Genomic DNA, 22,340 nt, shown 5'->3' on the forward strand with positions numbered 1-22,340 from the left:
CCCTTCCACTGATTTTTTAACTGAAATTACTATATTTTTCGTTTCTAGAAATTCTTTTAAAGTTATTTTCAAGTCTTCCTTGTGAGATATCTTCACATTTTTATTGTTTTTTAAATGTCTTTAACCATCTAAACTTACTTGTTTATAGTTTATCTGAAAGTTCCATAATCTCAAGTTGATGAGCAACTAATCATGCTGATGATGGTGTCTATGACCCTTGCTCATGATGGATTGTGTCCTCATGTGTTTGTGACATTAGATCAAGTGCTCATTTTTAGCAGGGTTTTATCCTTGAGGATGCTATGTGGCTTAAATTGTGTTCCCTCAGAGCAGTTTCATGTTTGCTTCTTCCAGGTACCCTCAATTTAATGCTAATTTCTCCACTTCAGAGCTTTCAGACTAAGTAGAGAATCTAAATCCAAATCCCAAATGTGAGGACAAGCCTGTGATTATGATGTCCCACCAATGTTTAATTTTTATGTTTTTGTCTTCCCATCCAGGACACAAGTGGAGACAATCTCAAGTATTTTCCTTGTCCTCCAATGTAAGTGGGTAATTTTTTTTTTCCAACCTACACTTTCCTACAGCTCTAGCCTTTTCAAGACTCCATCTTTTTATTGAGGCCTCAAAGCATAATCTCCTCTTCCTATATAGGCATCAATATCTGATACCCAAAGAAGGCCCCCCCAACCCCTATCTCTTTTGACCATGATTATAAGGTAAGTACAATATGGTCATGGGGAAGTTCAGGCTACATTGATTAAAAAATACTTTGTGAAACCATTTTCTTCCCATCTATTTGACTCCAATAAGCCACTTCTTTCCAAAAGCTTTCCTAAAACTAATGTAGCATCTTACCAAATTATAGCTCCTAACACATATTACTCTCCAATGTAAAAGATCATTGAAATGAAAGTGCTCTGTAAACTGTAAATGTCTGTTATTATGTGCTAAAGAAAGAAAGGAAAGAAAAGCCAAGCCTGTAGATTACTGACACAAAGTTTCATTAGACACCACTCCCTGCCCCACTGCCAGAGCCACAAAGTCAGCTCATAAGTTTACTACTTTTTCTCAACTCTTTTACTTTCAGCCCCTAGGAATTTCTCCTACTTTGTCACCACTCAGCTATACATTCAAAGGGATACTTGTTATTCAGTATTTCAAGATGTTTTACAGCACAATGGTTTCCAGGATTGAGCCTGTATGTTGCTGGAACTAGAGCCAGTACAATTGATTTTCTCCCTGGTCATTGTTTTATGACTTACATAATGGTTTAAATGATATTCCACAAATACTGAAAGAAGGTTCCTCCCTGAATGGATTGTACCAGAGTGCAAATAAAAAGTATTTGCCCAAGACTCTTCCTAGCCCACTGCTCCACAAACTTGCATATGCATCAGAATCACCTGGAAGGCTAATAAAAATTAAAAATGCTGAGCTTCATCTCCAGAATTTCTGATGCAGTTTATCTGGGGTGGGGCCTAAGAATTGGCATTTCTCGCAAGTTCCCAGGTGATGCCAGTGCTTTTGGTCCAGGGACCACACTTTGAGAACCACTGCCTTAGCTTAGCATATACAGCCAGGAAAGTCTTTTACAGAGAAAAACTGATTCCTTTACTAAAACGGAAGCTCATATTCTAAGTACGTTTCTGCTTTCTAAAGAAGGGCTTATAATGTTCTCCTTCCACAGCCTGCAATATCTTCCTAACTGGTATATCTGTTTCTGTTCTATTTATCCATCATCTATTCTTCACCCAGTGACTGGCATGATCTTAATTTAATTTCCTGCTTGAATCCTTAAAATGGCATTCCACTGCACTCAGAATAAAATGCAAAATCCTCAGTCCATCTTATACAGTTTCCAGCCATTCTGGCTTTCTCCTGTTCCTAAAACTTTGCATGTTCCATCTTGCCCCAGGACCTTTGCACTTGCAGTTTCTCTTCCCAGAACACATGACTCCCTCATGCTCCTACCTCAGCACTTAACCTCCCTGGTTCCTTCCATTTCTTCCAGTCCCATTTAAAATGTCATTCATTTGGGGGCTCCTTCCCTGACCCCTGTGTTACGGAGGTCCCTAAGAAGCTCTCCTAATTAGGCCCTGAGACCCCCTGACATGGCTGTGCTATGACTCTTTGTTCTCAGGGGAAATGACTAGTGTTTTCAATCCAGATATGTTGAAATCTCTGTATTTCTCCCAAGAGAAAGAAAACATGTAACACCTACATATATATTCATTTCTTTAATGATTTAGGAAAAGTTCATTTATCAGTGTTCCAAATAAGGTGAAAGAAGGCTGTGACTGGGCAGAATGAACCAATGAAGGGGACTGAAACCCTCCCCTCTCTAGGCAGGCTTATAGGCTTCAGCTACAGGTGACCCTCTGCCTCCAGCCCCGTGTGTAGGGTGGGCCACTCCTGTGCAGGCCTCAAATGCTCCCAAGGCCAAAGGATCCACCTTGAGGGAGAGGGCTGAAGCATTAGGGTGAAGCCTGATGTTGTGAGGAATGAAGTTCCTAACTTGTCAGTACCTTGGTCTCCTGTGAATAATGTGTCATGGCCACCTAAAAAAATTCCCCAAAGAGAAGGACTTCGTAATTCTGGAATTCCTAAAACAGAAAGTCTCCTACCCTTGTTGCCCCTCTTACAGCTCCCTGTTTTCCTTCACAGTACAAGGCACATTCTGCTTTATTTAGGTAGTTTATTATTAATTAATTATTTACTTTATTTTTTTTCAAAAAAATTTTATTGTGGCAAAATACACATAACATAAAATTTACCATTTTAACCATTTTTAAGTGTACAGTTCAGTGGTTTATATATGTGTTTTGTTTGTTTACCTCTCCCTATCCTATGCTGAAAGCTCCTTGAGGGCAGGTATAAACCACATCTTACTCACCATGGTATTCCATAGCCCAGGGGAGACCTGGGAAATAGGAAGAGCTTGGTAAGTATGTGTTGAAGGAGTAAAGGTGTGAGTCATTTAGCATGGAGCCCCCTGAGGAGGGAGGGCTTGGAAGTCAAACATGAATGGGCACAGAATGAATGTACATCAAGAGAGGAGAGGACAATTTTATTAACATTGTCTCTGGGCATCCATCTGAGAATAGACTTCTCCTGCAGTTGGTGGTGGGAGCTAACGTGTGGAAGAGACTGTGGCTCCAGAGCCAGGAAAACCAGGGCTTGATCCCCAGCTTTGCCCCATTAACTACCCCTGCAACCTTGGGAAAAGTCAATTCAGTTCTTGGCTTCCTCCTTTATGAAATGGGGTTTGAAATGGCACCTAATCCCCAGAGCTGTTTTGACATAGGATGGATCTTAGAAGTTGGCATGTTGTCAGTTTTGAATTAGGAATTAGTCCTTTCCTTCTCCCCTTCCTAGCAAACTGCAGCCCAAGGGCAGAAAGAAGACTCAACTTCTCTGGAGTCAGACACCCAGCTCCAGTGTCCCTCCTCCTCTTCCTAGACCTCCCTTAACCCAATGTGTCAGTCACTCTCCCCTATGGACTCTGTACCACCTCTTACCAAAGTTCTGGTCTTATGCCTCTGAAATGATTTGAGCCATGCACCTCCACCAGCCATGCTCAGGAGAACCACTGAGAGCATGTTTTGGTAAAATCAGCCCAATGGCTACCAGACTACTTCGAGATCCAGAAGAAATGTGTTGGAATCAGGCACTGCCATTAATTGGCTGTGATCTAGACAAGTTACTTAGCTTCTCCAGGCCACAGTTTCTCCTTCAGAAAATGGATATAAAAGTCACACCCACTCTACAACTTGCATTTCGAACCAGTTCCAAGTGATGATAATGAGGTTAGGGACACTTTAAAAACCACTGTTCTAGGAAGTTCCAAGTTGTTCCAAGAGTCTGATGTGAAAGCTGAGACACATTTCCTGGCACGAGGCAAACGAACGCAGCTATTCCTGTGTCTACCCGGCAAAGACCGCCTCCAGGCACCCCGGTCCACAGAGGACACCCGCCTCCACACCGCCCCCCCACGCCCCCGCAGCCGCTGACTGCGAAAGCCCTCCCCTGCGCGAGGCGTTAGACACTGGTGCCCAGCACCGGTGGGCGGGGCGGCCGAAGTGAGAACGCAAGCGAAGGGTGGGGCCAAGCGTGCGCATTGCTGCGCCTGCGTGCGGAAAGGGATGGGGTGTGACTCCAGCTCCCGGCCGGAAGCGGGAGGCTGCAGGGGCGGAGCCACTGGCGTCTCCTTTCCGGCTGGTCCCCATGGAGGCGCTGGGGAAGCTGAAGCAGTTCGATGCCTACCCCAAGACTCTAGAGGACTTCCGGGTCAAGACCTGCGGGGGCGCCACGGGTAGGCCTTGGCGGGGTCGGGGTCTCGGGGAGAATGCTGTCCTAGAGCTTGGTCGGGGCGCCTGGAATCTGCCCGGCCTGCCCGGGGCTGAGGGAGCAGAGGCCCTTCTGACACTCGCTCTCTGTCCTGCAGTGACCATTGTCAGTGGCCTTCTCATGCTATTACTGTTCCTGTCCGAGCTGCAGTATTACCTCACCACCGAGGTAAGGGGCGGGACCTAGTACATGGGCAGGACTTGGCATTCTAGGAATAGGAACTTTAGGGATGGGAATGGGGAAGGAGAGGTTTGGAGCCAAATCTTAATGAGACAATGCTGCCCCAGGTGCATCCTGAACTCTACGTGGACAAGTCACGGGGAGATAAACTGAAGATCAACATCGATGTGCTTTTTCCGCACATGCCTTGTGCCTGTGAGTACCTCACCATCGGTGGGAGTTGCAAGTCCCAGAGTTCTCAGGTGGGCTTCCACGTTCACACCTCCAGCCTTAGGTTCTGGACTGGTCCTCAGGACAGTCTCCTTCCTCTAGTCCACTGCTGTCCCAAGACAAGCCCATCATTCCCTTACCCTCCAAAACCCAGATTCCCTTGTCCTTAGGAGCCAGTACCTTACCCTGACTTCTTGCTTCCAGATCTGAGCATCGATGCCATGGATGTGGCTGGGGAACAGCAGCTAGATGTGGAACACAACCTGTTCAAGCAACGGCTAGATAAGGATGGCGTCCCTGTGAGCACAGAGGCGGAGCGTCATGGTAACTGGGGGGAAGAGGCCAGATCTCAAATCCCAGAACTGGAAATGTCCAAGCCCTACCTTCTGGCAAGTGGGCTGTGACTGGCCCAGTGACAGATGAAGCAACTAGGGCTCAGAGAAGTCAAGTGGCTTGCCTAGGGGCCCCCAGCTACCAAGAATCAGAGTGGGCTGAAATCCAGGCTTCTAGCCTCTGTATGTTGAGAAGAGTACTCCACATGGCTTTCCTTCTCAGAGGTCCCCAATCCCTGCCTATCGTGGTTTGATTAACAGAAATTTGAGGATGGGTACCATGTGCTATTGCCTTGGCAGAATTCCTCTATGTGGATCCAAGCTTCTCTGGGTGTTTGCTTCCCCACAGACTGAATTCAGCATTTTAATGCTCTTCCGTTTTAGAATGCAGGGTGACTTAAGGTTAAGTGCTTATTCTTGAATTAGATTGCCTGAGTTCAGATGTAGCTTTGTCTCTTGTCACTTCAGCTATTGAGTGGTGATAAATAGTAGTACCCACCGTGTGGACTTGTAGGATCAAATAAAGTAATATGTGTACAATACCTCATATAAGGTGGCTGTTCACTTTTAGCTTCCTTTCCTCTTTCTAGGTGGCCTCCTAAATGCCTCCATTAACTCAGTTTCCCACCATAACAAAACCTTCCTGAAAGCTATGATTTTTCATACCTTAGGGATTACCGTGTTGGTGAACTTTATCATTTGTTCATTCAACAAATATATGTTGAACACAAGTAAAACCAGTAGAAATTGCTGTAGGATTGGATGTGGGATGTAAGAGCAGGGTCAGGGTTGATTCCAGGGCTTTGATCTGAGCAAATGAATGATTTAATGACCAGAGAGGAGGATGTGTGTGTGTGTTTGGAGAGGGGGGAATATTACATATCCACTACTGTATAACAGATTACCCCAAAGTTAGTGACTTAATACAACAAACATGTTTTTTTCAGTTTCTGTGGGTCAGGAATTCAGGAGTGGCTTGGTTAGGTTCTTCTGATCATTGCAGTTGGCAACATGGAGGACACTGGAGACTGAAAGGAATAGTTTTCCTACTGTTGGGGATGAAATCTAATCAAACAGCAGAAAAAGAAGTGGAAACATCAAGTATAGATGACCCTTCCGGGTGTTTTGCTATAAGAGAGAGCAGGGAAGTGGGATGGAGGCTGGAAGAGACTGTGTGTGGATTGGTGGGTTTGGTGGTGAGATTTGGTTCTGTTGCTTCTCTTTTTTTTTAGTGGCTTTTGAAAGCAAGGTCATTAGCTAAGAGTGAAGAAAGGGGAAGAATTTTGGAAGCCTAAGGAGTGAAGAAAAGATACAAATTAGTCATCTTGGAGAATGGGAGAGTGAACTGATTAGTGAAATGAGGTAGGATTGCCAGGCAGTCTTAAGGGAGGCACAGGCAAGAAGTAGGCACAGAGAGTTGAACTCAACTAGGATTTGGGTTTTGCTGGGCCTATACAGTGAAGGGAGACAGGAACAAATGATTTATGGTTACGTGCAAGAGAAAAATCACAGCAGTGGACCAGAGAATGTATTTTCCAGCTCTGCAGAGATATAATTTAAATATAACATTATATAAATCTAAGGTATACAATATGATAATTTAACATACATATATATTGTTAAGATGATTACCACAATAGGGTACCACAATAGGGTTAGCTAACACATCCATCACCTCTCATAGTTACCTTTTCTGTGTACGTGGAGAGAACATTGAAGGGCCACTCTCTTAGCAACTTTCACGTATACAGTAAATTATTGTTAACTGTAGTCACCATGCTGTACCTTAGATCCCCAGAATTTATTCATCTTATAAAACAGAAAGTCTGTACCCTTTGACCAACATTTCCCCATTTCCTTCACCCCACAACCCGGCAACCACCAGTCTACTCTCTATTCCTATGAATTTGGTTTTTTTAGATTCTGCATATAAATGAGATCATACAGTATTTGTCTTTTTCTATCTGACTTATTTCACTTAACATAAGGTCCTCAAGGTTTATTCATGTTTTTGCAGTGGAGGATTTCCTTCTTTTTAATACTTGAACAATATTCCATTTTATATATTTACCACATTTTTCTTATTCATTCATCTGTTGATGGACACTCAGGTTGTTTCCATATCTCAGTTGTTGTGAGTAATGCTGCAGTAAACATGGGACCACAGATGTCTCTTCAAGATACTGATTTCTTTTGTGTGGGTGTCTGTATACTAGAAATGGAATTTCTGGAACATATGGTAATTCTATTCTTAATTTTTTTGAGGAACCTCCATATTGTTTTCCACAATGGCTGTACCAATTTACGTTCCCACCAACAGTGCACGAGGGTTCCCTTTTCTGCACTTCCTCAGTACTTGTTATTTCATTTTTTGTTTTTGTTTTTTCTAATAATAGCCATTCTAATAGGTGTAAGGTGATACCTCTTGGTTTTGATTTGCATTTTTCTGATGATTAATGATGTTGAACACTTTTTCATGTTCCTGTTGGCCATATCATGTCTTCTTTTGAAACGTATCTATTCAAGTCCTTTGCCCATTTTTGATTGAATTAATTGATTTTTTTGCTATTCAGTTATATGAGTTCCTTAAATGTTTTGGATATTAGCCCCTTATCCGATAGATCATTTGCAAATATTTCTCCCATAACATAGGTTGCCTTTTCATTTTGTTAATTGTTTCTTTGCTGTGCAGAAGCTTTTTATTTTGACATAGTTGCACTTATTTATTTTTGCTTTTGTTACCTGTGCTTTTGGTGTCATATCCAAAAGCTCATTGCCAAGATCAATATCAATGAGCGCTTTCCCTATGTCTTTCTTCTAGGGATTTTATAGTATCATGTCTTACATTTCAGTCTTTAATCCATTTTGAGTTAATTTTTGTGAGTGGTATAAAATAGGGGTGTTAATTTCATTCTTTTGCATGTGATCCAGTTTTCATAGCACCAATTATTGAAGAGACTTTCATTCCCCATTTGGACCATGTAATTTAAATAAGGAGGAAAGTGAGGACATGAAGGAGTGATGATGTCAGTGATGTCAAAGAATTGGTGAATTGTAGGTACCAGAGAGAGTGAGCTGAGAATTGAAGATTGGGATACTTGAAATTGAATTTTGGAGGGTTTGCAGTAATTGGTAATAACTCTCGGTATGAGTATGGAAATGAGTGGTTGAGGTTGGATGACAAAAAGATTATTGGGGGACAGGAGGTCAGGGCATTGAATACTGAAATCGACAGTTATGAGGAAGTTAAAGGCAAGGAGCCAGGTGCAGAAAGGTCTGAGGAGAAGCAGCTGGTGACGTGGTTAAGGGCTTACTCTTACTGTATTGCATTGGGCAAAGTCACTTTTCATCTCTGAGTTCATCACCTTCTCAAGTACAAGAACCTTCACAGAGTCATTGTGGGGTTGAAAAGAGACAATATATGTAAAGTACACTGAATGTACTCAGCTGATATTTAGTATTCATTGTTACTGTTTTATTACTATTACCTTTATTAAAAGAAATAACATATGTGTAGAAATGCTTAGTGCCTGACACACAGTATGCACTATGTAAGTATTAGCTATTATTTTAGTTTATTATTAGTTTATTATTCCTATATTAGTTTAATATTCCTAAGCCGCAGGCCACAGGGCCCATGCAGGGGTTGAGAGTACAGATATCACTGTGCCTGCCCCCAGCTGATGCCCCTGCCTCTGCCCTCCCCTTAGAGCTTGGGAAAGTCGAGATGAAGGTGTTTGACCCTAACTCCCTGGACCCTGATCGCTGTGAGAGCTGCTATGGTGCTGAGACGGAAGACATCAAGTGAGCGGACTCAGGGTTTGGGTTAGGGGAGCAGGGCCCACATAAGGCTATGTTTGTTACTTATCCTCAGCCTCCGTTAGACTCTGTGAGTGAGGAAGTCAGACTGAGAATTTAGACGGGATGGGGTGTGTGCCTTGGTCACTGGCCAAGTGAGGCTCTGTGGCCAGGCCCTGCCTGGACGCTGCAGAGGTGGGGATGAAGTTAAAGTGGCCCTTGCCCTGGTTCAGAGGTAGTCTCTGGAGTCCAGCTGCCTGAGTTCCACCCGTGTCTCCTTGGGCCAAGCTACATAACCTTCTCTTGTGAAGGGGGATGATAATAACACCTTTCTCATAAGAGTCACTTAAGAAATAAATGTAGTCTGCATGTAAAGCACTGAGATGGAAGGCCCGGCCCAGCCCAGGTTAAGTCCTCGATCTATGGCAGCTGCTGTTTTGTTTCTCAGGCCCTGACCCCTGAGAGGCTGATGCAGTAGGTATAGGGTAGGGGCTGGGTATATGTATTTTATTTTATTTTTTTATTTCAGTAAAATATATGTGACACAGTTTACCATTTTAACCATTTTCGTATGTGCAATTCAGTGGCATTAACTACATTCATAGCATTGTGCAACCATCACCACTATCTGATCCAGAACTTTTCATTACCCAAAACAGAATGGGAATATGAATTTTTAAGAGTCCTGCTGCCGCTGAGGAAACATACTTTGAGAACATGGGGTGGTCAGGCATAAGGCTGGTGGAGGATTCATTAGCAGGCAGAACTGCTTTGTTTCACAAGGTACCAGCACCATTTTTGTGCCTCTTTGACACTCCCACCCCGCACCCCCTCTCCTGCAGGTGCTGTAACACCTGTGAGGATGTACGAGAGGCGTATCGCCGTCGAGGCTGGGCCTTCAAGAACCCAGACACTATTGAGCAGTGCCGGCGAGAGGGCTTCAGCCAAAAGATGCAGGAGCAGAAGAATGAAGGCTGCCAAGTGTATGGCTTCTTGGAAGTCAACAAGGTATAGGAGGGACAGAGGTGGGGCAGGGCTAGCTGGGCTGTGGGTTGGGTCCACTCTACTGTGAATCAGGGGCCCACTTGCCCTCTGGGGACGGGAAGGAAGGGGGAAAGTGGCTGGAGAATGAGAGGAGATCTTCCCTACAGGTGGCCGGAAACTTCCACTTTGCCCCCGGGAAGAGCTTCCAGCAGTCCCACGTGCACGGTGAGTGATCCTCTATCAGCCGGGAGCTTTAGACCCTGGACATCGGCGACTTTGGGTGCGCCTTCACTTGCCTGATGTCTTTGGCCCAGAGCAGGCCCCCATCTCAGGGCAGCAGTTTCTTAACATTTTGATCTTCAGCTTCCTCCTCTATAAAATGGTGATGACAGTACTTACCTCTGAGGCTGTTTGGGCAGGTTAAAGATGACAGCTCAGAGCCCAGCGTGTGGTAGGCGCGTGTTTAAATGGTAGCCCACGGTGTCAGATGACCTGCGGGTGCGTGTGAGGCTTTGGGGAAGCAGAGCTGGTTTGGAACCCAGTTTCTGCCTCTCCTGAGCTGTGTTGTATTTGGGAAGTATTGAGCCCTACTCAGTTTCTTCTTCTGTAAAATGAACCTGAAATAGTACCTACTTTAAAGAGTTGTTTACAAGACTGAGATTTATTCTCATTTATTTACTCATTCTTATAGTCACTAGAAATGTAGTAATCACCTGCTGTGTGCCATGTGCTAATCTAGGTGCTGAGGATACAGCAGTGATCCAAACAAAGTCCCTGCCCTCAGAATGTTCTGGTAAAGGAATAGACAGTAAACAAGTATGTAAAATATATGGTATATCAGCTGCTATTAAGTAACACAAACCCAGGAAAGGCAGGATAAAGATGATAGGTGTGAGAGGCTTGGGAGAGATGGTACGTGTGTACTGTTTCATATCAGGTGGTCAGGGCAGGACTCTCTGAGGGGTAATATTTGAGTAAAGACCTGAAGGGAGGGAAGGGACTGGCCTCCTAGATGGATGTCTAGGGGGAAGTGTTTCAAGCAGAGAGAACAGCAGATGCAAATCCCTGAGGCAGAAATGTGCCTGGTGAGCTTGAGAGATGGTGAGAAAGTTAGGGTGGCCAGGGCTTGGTGAGCAGAGCTGCGTGGTTTGGAATCAGGTGAGAGAGGTAACAGGTCCGGAGGGGCATTGCAGGGACTCAGGCTATTCCTCTGTGTGAGATGGGAAGCTGTTACAGGGCTCTGGAGAAGTGATGCGTGATCTGACTTACCTTTGAAAAGATAGGCAGCACTCTGTTCTGTGGAGAAGACTAGCGGGAGGGCAGAAGCGGAGAGGCCAGTTAGGAGGCTGTTGCTGTGATCAGTCCGGGCACCGAATGGTGGGGGCTGGGCCAGAGTGGCAGTAGAAGTGGTGAGAAGTGATTGTGTGTGTTTTTTTTTCCAGGTTTATTTATTCATTTTTTTTAATGGAGGTACTGGGGCTTGAACCCAGGACGTTGTGCATGCTAAGCACACCCTCTACCACTGAGCTATACCCTCCCTCCCAGTTGTGTGTATTTTGAAGGTAGAGCTGAGGAGTTGCTGATGGATGTGAAAGTAAGGGAAAGAAGAGTCTAGCATGACTCCAAAGTTTTATACTTGAGTAGCAAGAAGGATGATGTTGCCATTTAGTGTGGAGGGAGGACTCAGAGGAGCAGATTTAGATGGTGGAGTTGGGGGCATAAAGCTGCTTTGGACATGTTCAGACCAGTGAGATTTGGGTGTCCTTTAGACACCCCAGATGTTAAGTAAGCAGTTGGCTATTTAAGTGTGGAGTTCAGGGGAGGTCTGGCCTAGAGATACAAACACTGGTGTCGTCAGTGTATTTAAAACCACAGGACTGGCTGAATCGCCTTCTAGGTGGAGGTGAGGGTACACAGAGAAGAGGGGAGCTCAGAGGGCTGAGTGCCAGGCCCCCAGTATCAGAGGACAGGGCATTGGGAGGAAGCGGCAGAGAAGACTGGCGAGATGAGAACGTGAACCAGGAGAGTGGTGTCTTGAAGGCCAAGAGATAGAAGTGTTTCCAAAACCATGTCAGATGCTTCTGGACATCTAGTAGAATGACCATTGGGTGTATAACATGGCAGTGGTCATTGTGACTTTAACAGAGCAGTTTGGGTGGAAGGCTAGGGAACACCCACTGAGTGGGTTCAGGAGGGGATGGGAAAGGAGCTGGAGCCAGTAAGTAGAGACAGCTCTTTTGTGAGGACTGTTCTGAAGGAAAAGAGAGTGGGAATGGCTGAAGGGAAATGCGGAGTCAAGGGAGAGGTTTTGTAAGATGTTAATAATATAGCAGTATGTTTCTATGCTGCCAGAAGTTACCTACTGAAGAGAGCAGAAGTGGTGCTCCAAAGATGAGAGGGACATTTACTGGGGTGAAATCCTTGAGAAGGAAAAGGAAGGTAGAATATAGTGCCTAAGAGATGAAGAAAGCCCCAGCTTGGCAGTTAAGAGGAAAGGCAGCCTGTGTAGGTACCGGTAGGTTGGCAGCTGAGTGACATGGAAATCACCCGGGATTATGACAGGGTCATCTTATAGGAAAGCGTGACAGCCAGTGGCTAAAACCCTTGAGAACTGGTGTGGGAGGACTGACCGGGCTCTATGTGGATCTCCAGGCAGTTCAGACAAATGCGGATAGTTGGTGCTGTAGTTTGCCATGAGCTGCAAAACTGAGGATTTTTAGGGAAGATCAAGGGACAGTGATCTGGAAAAGGCATTAAGGAGCAAGGAGGACCTCTCTTAAGGCCAAGGAGGAAGACAGGTGTGGGAGACAAGTCGTCACTACTTGGGGTACTACAGGGAAATAGTGCCTTCACAGGCGAGCCAGGCTGTGGTCAGAGCAAGAAAGGGAGGGGAACGTTTGGAAGTTGAAGACGTAGGGGTTTTGCTGACGAGTAATAGGGCCCAGGGAAGGGTCTCAGAGAGTTGGGAGTTGGGATCATCCTAGGGGATGTCCAGAGCCACATGATGGCAAAAGTCCAGATGTGTGAGAGATGATCCAGCAGTATTGAGCTGCCCAGTGAGGAAGGTCAGCAGGAGTAACAGGCCTGATGGAGATGGCCCTGCTGGGCTTTAAGGCTGTCTGAGGGGATGGGACTGAGTGTTGGGGAGGGGCAGGGAGGTGGATCTGGAGGAGGTCGGGGCAGGGTGGTCTCACTGGGATTGTAGAAAGATCAGTGTGGCACTGTCGGCACAGGGCCTGCAGGCACTCAGTAGGAGCTGGTGCATCTCAGCTGCTCCACCTGGGCTGTTGGAGTCAGGAAGCCCAGGGCAAACAGTGCTCCGAACCGTAGAAGGATGTTTAAAACACAAAGCTAAGTTGCCCAAGGCCAGAGGCTAAACTGAAGGTCTGGGAGCTAGTTTCTGACATGTTGATTTACGGGAGGAAAGGGGAAGATTATAAAATTTACCAGGTACTTTCCCATCTTAGATCCTACCTGATTCTCAGGACAGTCCTGTGCAGAGGAGAACACCAAGGCTCAGAGAGGACAAGTGATTTCCCCAAGTTCACAGCTAGGAAAGTGACTCTTTGGGCTCTAGGTCTTTTGTTCTTCCTAGGCCACCATACTTCTGCCCCAAGCCCCCTTGTACTTGTTTCTGGCCAGGGAAAGACTTTTTGGGGAGGGAACCAGGAGGAGGCTTGTTAGCTAGGTTCAGACCCCGCTGTTTGCAGGAGTATTCGGTCTTACTCTCGACCATGTATCTTGCTCCGTAGTTCTCACTGTGAAGCTCTGAATCCTTTTTCTCTTCCTCCCTTCTCTCTCCTTCCCTTACCCATGCTGCAGTACATGCTGTGGAGAGTAAGTGGCCCTGCCCCCCGAGGGAAGCCGAGCCCCCACTTCTGGGGCAGCCTACCCTCCCAGGATGGGGGGGGGGGGTGGTTTGGATGGGCCTGATTGCTAACTGACTGTAAAAAGCAGTGGGACGTGTCTTTGAAGTGGGATTCCTTGTAGCCAGAGAGATCAGGGCTAGAGGGCAGGAGGAACTGGCTCTGGAACAGACAGTGCAGGGTGCCTGTGGGATTTCCTTTAGTGGGTTGAGGGTGTGGGCTGAAGAGGCAGGGAAAGAACTTGGCCCACATTCTCAGGTCCCATCTCACTTTGGGGTTCAGTGATTGGCCATCAGCTCTAGTTAATGAGTGAGTGGGTTTTATTTCCTGAGATGCAGGCAGGGCCTTGGTGGGAACCAAAGGCCTGGACTGATGCCCATGAAGGGTTCCCTCTATACTTCAGGCAAGAAGTGGGGTCTGTAGGGACCATGGACCATCACACAGGCCCACGGCAGGCCCTCTCTGGCGGCCCCCAGACAGGGCCAGACTGGTGAGTGAATGAGTGGGGAAGAAGAGCCAGGCAGGTCGCAGTCCAGAGGGAGGAGTGAAGGGGCCCGAGTGAGGGTCTGGGGAGCCAGGAGGCCAGTCCTGCTCCACCTGGTGACATGTCTCCCTTCTCTCCTAGTCCATGACCTGCAGAGCTTCGGCCTTGACAACGTATGTACCGGGTGGAAACCATGGAGGGTGGATAGAGGTGGAGACATGATTACTGCCTTCATTTCTTCATAGAGACATCCTGGGACGGGGGAGCAAGATACAGAGAAATAAACCATATTCTGACAGGGGATGCAGTTTGAGGGTACTGGGAGTGACTTTTGAACTGAGATCTGCGTAGGCTTAAGTGGGGGATGGGGTTGGACAAGAGCCTCTGGGCAGAGGGAGCCTCGGGAGAGGTCACGAGGGAGTGTGACAGGCCGCACCACATGGGCCAGGCCATGCCAGGAGGCTGGTCTTTCTCCGGAGAGCCGCTGGGGACTGTTGGCTTACTTTAAGCAGGGGCATGATGTAATCAGATTTTTTTTTTTTTAAAGATCCCTCTAATGGCTAAGTTTGACCTACATGGGAGCAGGACAGGAGTGGGAGTTGGGAGATCTGGGGCCCCTCCAGCCTAGGACTTGAGGCAAAGCCAAGGGCTATCATACAGGGCCTGTGCTCAGTCTGTGTTTGTCTGATATGTGGGTGCAGCCAGCACCTCAAACTCTGGAGCCCCAGGAGCCCGCAGACGTTGAGAAAAGAGTTCCTAGGTGGGAATTGGGCGTCCCTGTCTCAGGCAGGTTCTTCTGGGCAGGGCCCTCCTTCCCTCCACCTGTCTCCACACGTCCACTCAGGCACCCCTGTCTGCTCCTGTACTGAAGAGCCTTTGATGGGGTGGGGCCTACTGGGGCCCCGAGTGCTCTGAGGCCCAGACACTGGTGTTGCTTGCAGATCAACATGACCCACTACATCCAGCATCTGTCATTTGGGGAGGACTACCCAGGCATTGTGAACCCCCTGGACCGCACCAACGTCATTGCACCCCAAGGTACCAGCCTGGGAGGTAGCCCCCATCTACCAAAGCCCTGCCCACACCCACTCCCAGTACTCTCTTCTCCCTGCAGCCTCCATGATGTTCCAGTACTTTGTGAAGGTGGTACCCACGGTGTACATGAAGGTAGATGGGGAGGTAAGTTTGAAGGTGCTCAGACTTCAGAGTCTCTTCTTGGTGCCAAGAACTTGAGTTCCTTCAACCTGGCAAGTGAAGTCCTGCCCTTGTCCCCATATGAGCTGAGACTCAAAGAGGGTAGGTGATTTGCCCTCACAGCCAGAGCTCAGGCCCCAGGCTGTCAGATTCAGAGCGCTTTTTCTACTTGCCCAAACTGCCTCCATCCATTCCTCCAGTGTCTACTCTGTCTGCCTCACTGTCCCCTGTGGTCGGCCCTGGGCTGAGGGTAGCCAGGCCAACCCTTCCAGGCCCCCGCTCCCCTCTCTGCTCTGGCCTGTGGAGCAGCATCTCAGTGGAATGCTTGGGACCTAGAGGCAGAGGAAGTCAGGCCCAGCCTTGTCAGGAGCTTGTGGTGCAGCCTTGGAGAGTTGCTTCTCATCCCTGGACCCCCACTGAGAGGATCCACCAAATGTAGCTGGGACTGGTAACCTGTAAAGAGTGGCTGGAGGGGAACCTGGGATGGAAAGGCTGAGAGAGGGCATCTGGGTGGTCCCCAGGCCTTGCAATGTTTGTTACCTACATGGGGCTTCATTTTCTCCTCCACACAATCAAGACGGTACAAGGCAAGGGGTAGGAGCAATGGTAGGGCTGGTGGGGATGGGAACCAGGTCATAGACCTGGCCCTGTCCCAGGCTCCCCTCTTGTCCCAGGTGCTGAGGACAAATCAGTTCTCAGTGACCAGACATGAGAAGGTTGCCAATGGACTGATGGGCGACCAGGGGCTTCCCGGAGTCTTCGTGCTGTACGAGCTCTCGCCCATGATGGTGAAGTTGACAGAGAAGCACAGGTGAGGGTGAGGAAAGGGAGGGGCCCGGGCCCGTGGGGAGCAGGGGTGCCTGCTGACCCTCCCCCCGCCCCTCTACCAGGTCCTTCACGCACTTCCTGACGGGCGTGTGCGCTATCATCGGGGGCATGTTCACAGGTTAGAAGCTGGAGGGCGTCTGGGGTTGGGGGTATGGTGGGGAGTGGAAAGCTTGTCCTCACCCCTGAGTTTTGGTTGGGGGAGGAGGGGCACTTCAAAGGCCAAGGGGACATGCTGGCCTGGCCGCTTGGGTGCTAAGGCCCAAGGCAAGGGCCCAACTGGGCCAGTGCCAGCCCTTGTCTCTCTCCCCAGTGGCTGGACTCATCGACTCTCTCATCTACCACTCGGCTCGAGCCATCCAGAAGAAAATTGATCTAGGAAAGACAACATAGTTTTTCCTTCCCCACTCTGTCTCCTCTCTCTCCTGTTTCTCTTTGGCCTTGTGTTCATCTTCTCAGCCTCTTCCCCTACCCCAACCCCACCCTCTATTGGAAGAGTCAGTCACAGCCCCAGGTTGGTAAATCTGTTGATGGTGATAGTATTCATTGGTCCCCTTGTGGTTCTTGGGTCTGGCAGGAGCCTGGGAACAACCCTTCACTCATCACAGCCACTTGTTGAAGGCAGTGAGGACTGACAGATCGGAGCCAGATGCCTCTGGGAGCCCCCCATGGACATTCCCTGCTTAAAATAGGGCTTTATTCAAACCTGACTGATGTCCACCCCACAGCCCTGTCATCATTCCCTTCTCCACTGTGGTCACCGGGCCTTTTGGGTTCAGCCCCAGGGTTAGAATGGACATTTCAAGAATGAGCTTCCTGGAGCCACTATGGCCCCCTGGCTGGTGAGTTTCCAACCCCAGTGGTAATAGGGCCCTGGGTGCAGGCTGGAGCTTACCACTTCTTCAGTGATGGCTAAAGCTGGTGCCCCTGCCTGCCACCCTGGTCTCAGTCACTTGATCCCCTCCTGCTCACTAACCTTACTCCATGCCAAGCCCTTCCTGGCTCCTGGTGCCCATCAGGGTCCAGCCAGGTCCTTTGATCCTCTGAGGTGGAAGCAGAACTGAGGAATGGGAAAGGAAGATAGTGGTGGGCATTCTAGAGCAGGGCTAGCTTCAAATCCCGAGCTCTGGGCCTAGTTAGGGCTTCCCATTGTAGCCCTTAAGACATGTAGAGAACCAGCCCCGAGACCTCTCCACCGTACAACCCAGGGAACAAGAGACGTTAATAGCTGGTCAGTTCATCCAGTCATTTTTCAGAGAGTTTCAGTGTAAGACACTAGTTGGGGGAGAACCAACTAGTAGGGTAGAAGCAAAGTAGGGCAGTGACAGTAACACCTCTGGAGGCAGACAGACCTGAGAGCCAGCTCTGATGTGATCACTTGTGAGCTGTGACCTTGGACATGTTATTTAACCACTCAATAGGCACCCGTCTCTTCTATAAATTGCAGGTGACATTACCAGCTATAGTGAGCCTTGTTTTTTTGGTCACTCAGGAACCATTCCTCCTTGTTAACAGTATCCTGGATTTCCTCTGGGAGCCTCCCTGCCCACCCTGTCAGCTTATGTGATTTGGAAAGAGGGTTGATCTCCCACTCTAAGCTGCAGGGGATGGCCCCAGTCAGCACATCTCATTTGCCTGGCCCTGGTGACCCAGAGTGAGCCAGGCTCCACCAGGACTAGGAAAGCTTTCTTTTCTTCTGGATGTGAGTATGGGGAGATGTGGGGTTGCTGCAGCCATCCTGCACGTTTGAGGGGAGACCCTCTCTGTGAATGAGCTTCCCGTGAGGACAGCAACGCTGAGCTCAGAGGCAGAGAACCAGTCTTGGTGACATTGTTTGAACCCTGTGACAAATGGCACCTGAAGCCAACCAGCCAAACTTACAGTTTTATAAGCCAATAAATTCCCTTTTTGCTTAAGTCAGTTTGGGTTGGGTTTCTTTTTTTTTTTTTTTTCTTTTTCTTTCAATTGAAGCATAGTTGATTTACAATGTTGTGTTACTTTCTGATGTGTAGCATAGTGATTCAGTTATATATATTACATTTTTCAGTTATTATAAGCTATTGAATGTAGTTCCCTGTGCTATACAGTAGGACCCTGTTATTTATCTGTTTTGTATATAGTGGTATGTATCTGTTAATCCCAAGCTCCTAATTTATCCTTCCTCCCCTTTCCTGTTTGGTAAACAAATTTTCTATATCTGTGAGACTGTTTCTGTTTGTAAATAACTTCATTTGTGTCATTTTTTTAGATTCCACATATAAGTGATACCATATGGTATTTGTCTTTGACTTACTTCACTTAGTATGATAATCTTTAGGTCTATCTATGTTGCTGTAAATGACATTATTTCATTCTTTTTATGGCTAAGTAGTATTCCATTGTATATAAAAATCACAACTTCTTTATTCAGTCATCTGTCAGTGGCCATGTAGGTCCTTCCATGTCTTGGCTATCGTATAGAGCTGCTGTGAACATTGGGGTGCTTTCAAATTAGTTTCCTCCGGTTATATGTCCAGAATGAGATTGCTGGATCACATGGTAAGTCTATTTTTAGTTTTTTAAGGAATCGCAATACTGTTTTCCATAGTGACTGCACCAATTTACATTCCCACCAACGGTGCAGGAGGGTTCCCTTTTCTCCACACCCGCTCCAACATTTATCGTTTATGGACTTTTTGAATGATTGGGTTGTGATTTCTGTCACTTGCAAACAAAAGTGTCCTAAGTGATCTGCCTACTCTCAGGGTTGGTGCAAGTTCATGAAGCATGTATAGTGTTTGGCTGTCATGGAACAGCAGGAGCCATGACAGATTAGGTGAGAGGGACCCAGCCGTTGTCAGCAGCAGGAGCAGCAGGTGGGGAAGGAGCGCACGGAGCAGCAGGACCAGTGTCCAGGGCTCCGCGGCTGTGAACCTTTGGCTGGGTCCCAGTCTTCCTGGCAGAGGGGCCATGTGGGCAGCCTCCCATCCTGTGTATTCATTTGTCCAGTGAATCCCAGCGCCCGGGTTACCCAAGAACATCTCTGTTCTCTGCCCCCTGTATTACTTATTATTTATTATACACAGCATGTGTTCAAGCATCAGAGTGGATGCCTGATAAGGTTTCCACTCTGCCAGGATGGCTCCTACTGGTGGGAAGGACTGCCAGGAGCAGGAGTTGAGGAGCTGGCATTATGGATGAGCTTCCCAGGTCCGTTAGGGTTGGTGGAGGGGGCGGAAGATGGCCTGGCTGATCTGGCCGGGCATGGTGTAGAAGACGAGGAGGAGGAAGACAGTGATCAGTGCCAGCAGCAGCAGCAGCAGCAGCACCAGGATACGCCAGTACCGGCGCCAGATGAAGAAGACGAAGGTCTTCAGCGGGTTCACAAACCAGTTAAAGGAGGTTTTGGGGCGGCTGTTGCGGGGGGAAGGTGGTGTCAGGAAGATTAGGAAGCCCCTGGGCACCCACTCCTCCCTCCTCCAGGCTCTGGCCAGACCTCCTGGGCCGCCCACTCACTTGGGCTTCTCCAAGGGCTCAGGCTCCTTGCGCCCCTTCCCCACTGGCCATTTCTCAGCCTCCTCCACAGTCAGCAGCTCAAACTCTGCCTCCACCTTCCCCTAGAAAAAGGGGAAATAGAGACCAAGCTCTCAGGCAGGCTCAGGGCTGGCCCCCACCTGGCCTGGTTCCTGCCCTGGCCGCACCCACCGTGAGGATGTAGATGTTGCCTCCTGGGTCTGTGAACTCTAAGTCTTCTTGCCGACCCTTCCTCCTCCTCTTCCTCCTCTTCTTGCCAGCCTGAGCCTCCCGCTGCTCCCGCTCCTCGTCCTCAGGCTCCCGCAGCTTCACTACAGGCCACCAGCCCCGCAAGCGGCGGCAGCGAAACAGGTTACACCTTGGCCCAGCCCTGTCCTGGGCCAGCTGCACAGAGCAGAGCTCAGGGCCCCGGGTCCCTCGCACCATGTCCGGTAGCTGCAACTCCAGGGAGCCTACAAGTCAGAGCTCTCTGGGTTAGGCAGGAGATCCAAATCTATCTGGGCCCACCTCCCCTCCCTGAGAGTGACACCAAGGAAAGTGGAGCCCAGAGGTAGGAAGTGACAGGTTGCTGACAACATCCTGGAGGAGGAGGCAGTGCCGGAGGATTCTAAGTCCAGACTAGGAAGTCAGAACATGGTGGTCAGGCCACACCTATGGACCACACACCACAGCCCAGATGTCAGCAGGTTGTCAGACCCTGATGAAACAGCCAAGGATGGGACCAGACTGCCTAAGCAGGGACCAAAGGCCATGGACTCCGAGTCCAGAGTGGCCTGAGCTCAGGTCAAATTAGAAGATTGAGTCGGAGACTTTGGGTAGGAATGGAGGTTATGGTGCTCAGGGCTGAATACATTCAGTAATGCCAGAAAGCAAAGGCTCATGACCTACGGTCTGAAACCCAGGCTTCAGGGCTGGGTTAGAGTAGGGAACCCAGGGGCTGGGGGCCAGGGCAGTGAGGGCAGAAATGGGCTAGGAGTTGAGGGAGGAGAACAGCTAAGCAGTACCAAGGAAGTCGTTGGCGGAGATGCGGTCGTAGTCCCAGACCTGCAGGACCAGCACAGCCGGCTGCCGGAACTCAGCTTCCTCCAGGGCGAAGGGTCCTGACCGGCGCCGGACGCTCACCTCACGCTCCGTGGGCAGGTAGTCAAAGTGGAACACAAAGCGCCAGTTGAAGTTCCCCTCTCCCGTCAGAGAGTTGAAGTGCACGTCTGTCTCCTGCTTGTCATGCTCCAGCCCTTTCATCCAGCTGGAGCCAGGGGAAAAGTGCAGGCCGAGGGGGTGGGCATCCATGCTGCCCCCAAGCCCAGAACCCAGCTCCTCACCCAGCCTGCCCCTCCACTCACCACCCAGCTCCAGGCACCATCAAGGGCCTAGGGGACAGGCCAGCCCAGGGCCCAAGCCCCTGTTTGCAATCTCACCTCAGTGCACAGCCACGTGCCTGGCCCAGCCTGCAGGCCTACCTTTTCACGTAGATGTCACTTGATGTCTCTCCAGTGAGCGGGTTCACATCATCCAGAACCACGTCCTCCGTGTTCCAGATGATGACTCTGAGCTCATAGCTGAGGGATGTATTGGGGGAGGGTTTTCAGACTTGGGAGGGGTCCTGGGAAGGGCTGCAGGAAGCAGAAAGGACCTGGGCCAGGGCCGCTGACATTCATTGAGCACTGACATGTGCCTAGCTGGGTGAGCAGGATGTCTGTGTTCCCTTAAAGGAGCCCCAGGTATCACTGACCACCCCAGCCACCAAGGATGGCACCAGGAATGGTCTGCTGACCCAAGCAGGGCCAATGAGGTTCTCCCTCCCATTAGTCTGGAATCAAGACCCTGAAAGGTTGAGTCATGTAGCATCAGATGCAGAGCTGGAGCCACCGCAAGCCAGTCTAGTGCAAGCTGAAGTTTTGCAGTACAAAGGAGTGGCAGGTGAGCAGAGAAAGCCAGCCTGCAGAGAAAAGTGGGAGAATGAGACAGAACAGGGATGACAGCAGGCAACCCCAGAGGGACAGAAGGAGGGGCTGTGACGTTCCTGATTCTACCCCAAACAGCCTTGTCCTTGGCTGTCATGAGATTTCCTGGGTATCTGTTGTTTTCTCTTGCCCAGTATCAATTTCTCCTCATTTGCTGACAGCACCTTGAGTTTCTGTTGGTCACCTGCACCCCCACCTGTCAGTCTGTGTGATCCTGGTGGGGCAGACCAACCCCTACCTCGCTCCAGAGGTGGGTATATCACCTAGGACATCACCCAGGACTGGCCAATCAGTGTATTACAGCCCCTTGATCACAGTGATTAGTTCAGGAATCAGCATTTGACCCAAGTTGGTCCAATGAGAGTCAGCCCTGAGACTTTTGCTCTAACTGGGAAAGAGGTATTATTTTTCTGCTCAAGTAGTCTAGTTGGACAAGATGTAAGCCTGGCACCATTAAAAGCCGCTCTGCCCGTAGACTGCAAAAGCGTCCCTGAGTGTGAGACCAAGGAAAGCAAAGCCCAGAGGTAGAAACTGACAGATTGCTGACAACATCTGAAGTACATACACCATCCACTCAGACTAGCTCAGGTAGGAAGGGGATTTACTGGTATTTGGACTCTCGGTTGCAAGTGACAAACAC

General features: G+C 48.8%; 2 protein-coding genes across 4 annotated transcripts in view; one reads left to right on the forward strand and one right to left on the reverse strand.

Moving 5' to 3' along the window:
* The first annotated feature begins 4,156 nt into the window (after positions 1-4,156).
* On the forward strand, positions 4,157-18,143 carry ERGIC3 (ERGIC and golgi 3). Of its 3 annotated transcripts, none has more exons than XM_014562488.2 (13): positions 4,157-4,315; positions 4,448-4,518; positions 4,638-4,725; positions 4,945-5,064; positions 8,783-8,876; positions 9,713-9,878; positions 10,022-10,079; positions 14,346-14,377; positions 15,146-15,242; positions 15,319-15,383; positions 16,073-16,209; positions 16,289-16,344; positions 16,801-18,143. In XM_014562488.2, exons 1-13 carry the CDS (start codon positions 4,228-4,230, stop codon positions 16,908-16,910), a joined length of 1,182 nt encoding a protein of 393 aa, XP_014417974.1. In that variant the 5' UTR covers positions 4,157-4,227; the 3' UTR covers positions 16,911-18,143. The 3 variants fall into 3 exon arrangements, with proteins under 3 accessions (XP_014417974.1, XP_006188641.1, XP_032318094.1); XM_006188579.3 differs by having other exon boundaries at positions 4,158-4,315; positions 16,537-18,143; XM_032462203.1 differs by lacking the exon at positions 4,448-4,518 and having other exon boundaries at positions 4,194-4,315.
* Positions 18,144-18,777: 634 nt separating this feature from the next.
* LOC102507548 (fer-1-like protein 4) overlaps positions 18,778-22,340 on the reverse strand; it is a 28,809-nt gene continuing 25,246 nt past the window's right edge. The window contains exons 34-38 of the mRNA XM_032462204.1: positions 21,197-21,295; positions 20,741-20,982; positions 19,908-20,188; positions 19,719-19,819; positions 18,778-19,616 (exon numbers count right to left, since the gene is read on the reverse strand). Coding sequence (XP_032318095.1) covers positions 19,418-19,616; positions 19,719-19,819; positions 19,908-20,188; positions 20,741-20,982; positions 21,197-21,295 — 922 coding nt within the window. The 3' untranslated portion in view covers positions 18,778-19,417. The remainder of the gene's footprint in view (positions 19,617-19,718; positions 19,820-19,907; positions 20,189-20,740; positions 20,983-21,196; positions 21,296-22,340) is intronic.

The sequence above is a fragment of the Camelus ferus genome, chromosome 19 (assembly GCF_009834535.1).
Source record: "Camelus ferus isolate YT-003-E chromosome 19, BCGSAC_Cfer_1.0, whole genome shotgun sequence".
Lineage (NCBI taxonomy): Eukaryota > Metazoa > Chordata > Mammalia > Artiodactyla > Camelidae > Camelus > Camelus ferus.

Coding starts and splice junctions, on each gene's coding strand:
- ERGIC3 (XM_014562488.2), top strand. CDS start 4,228: ATGGAGGCGCTGGGGAAGCTGAAGCAGTTCGATGCCTACCCCAAGACT. Junction 14,378..15,145: donor AGAGCTTCGGCCTTGACAAC/GTATGTACCGGG, acceptor TGTTGCTTGCAG/ATCAACATGACCCACTACAT. Junction 15,243..15,318: donor CAACGTCATTGCACCCCAAG/GTACCAGCCTGG, acceptor TTCTCCCTGCAG/CCTCCATGATGTTCCAGTAC.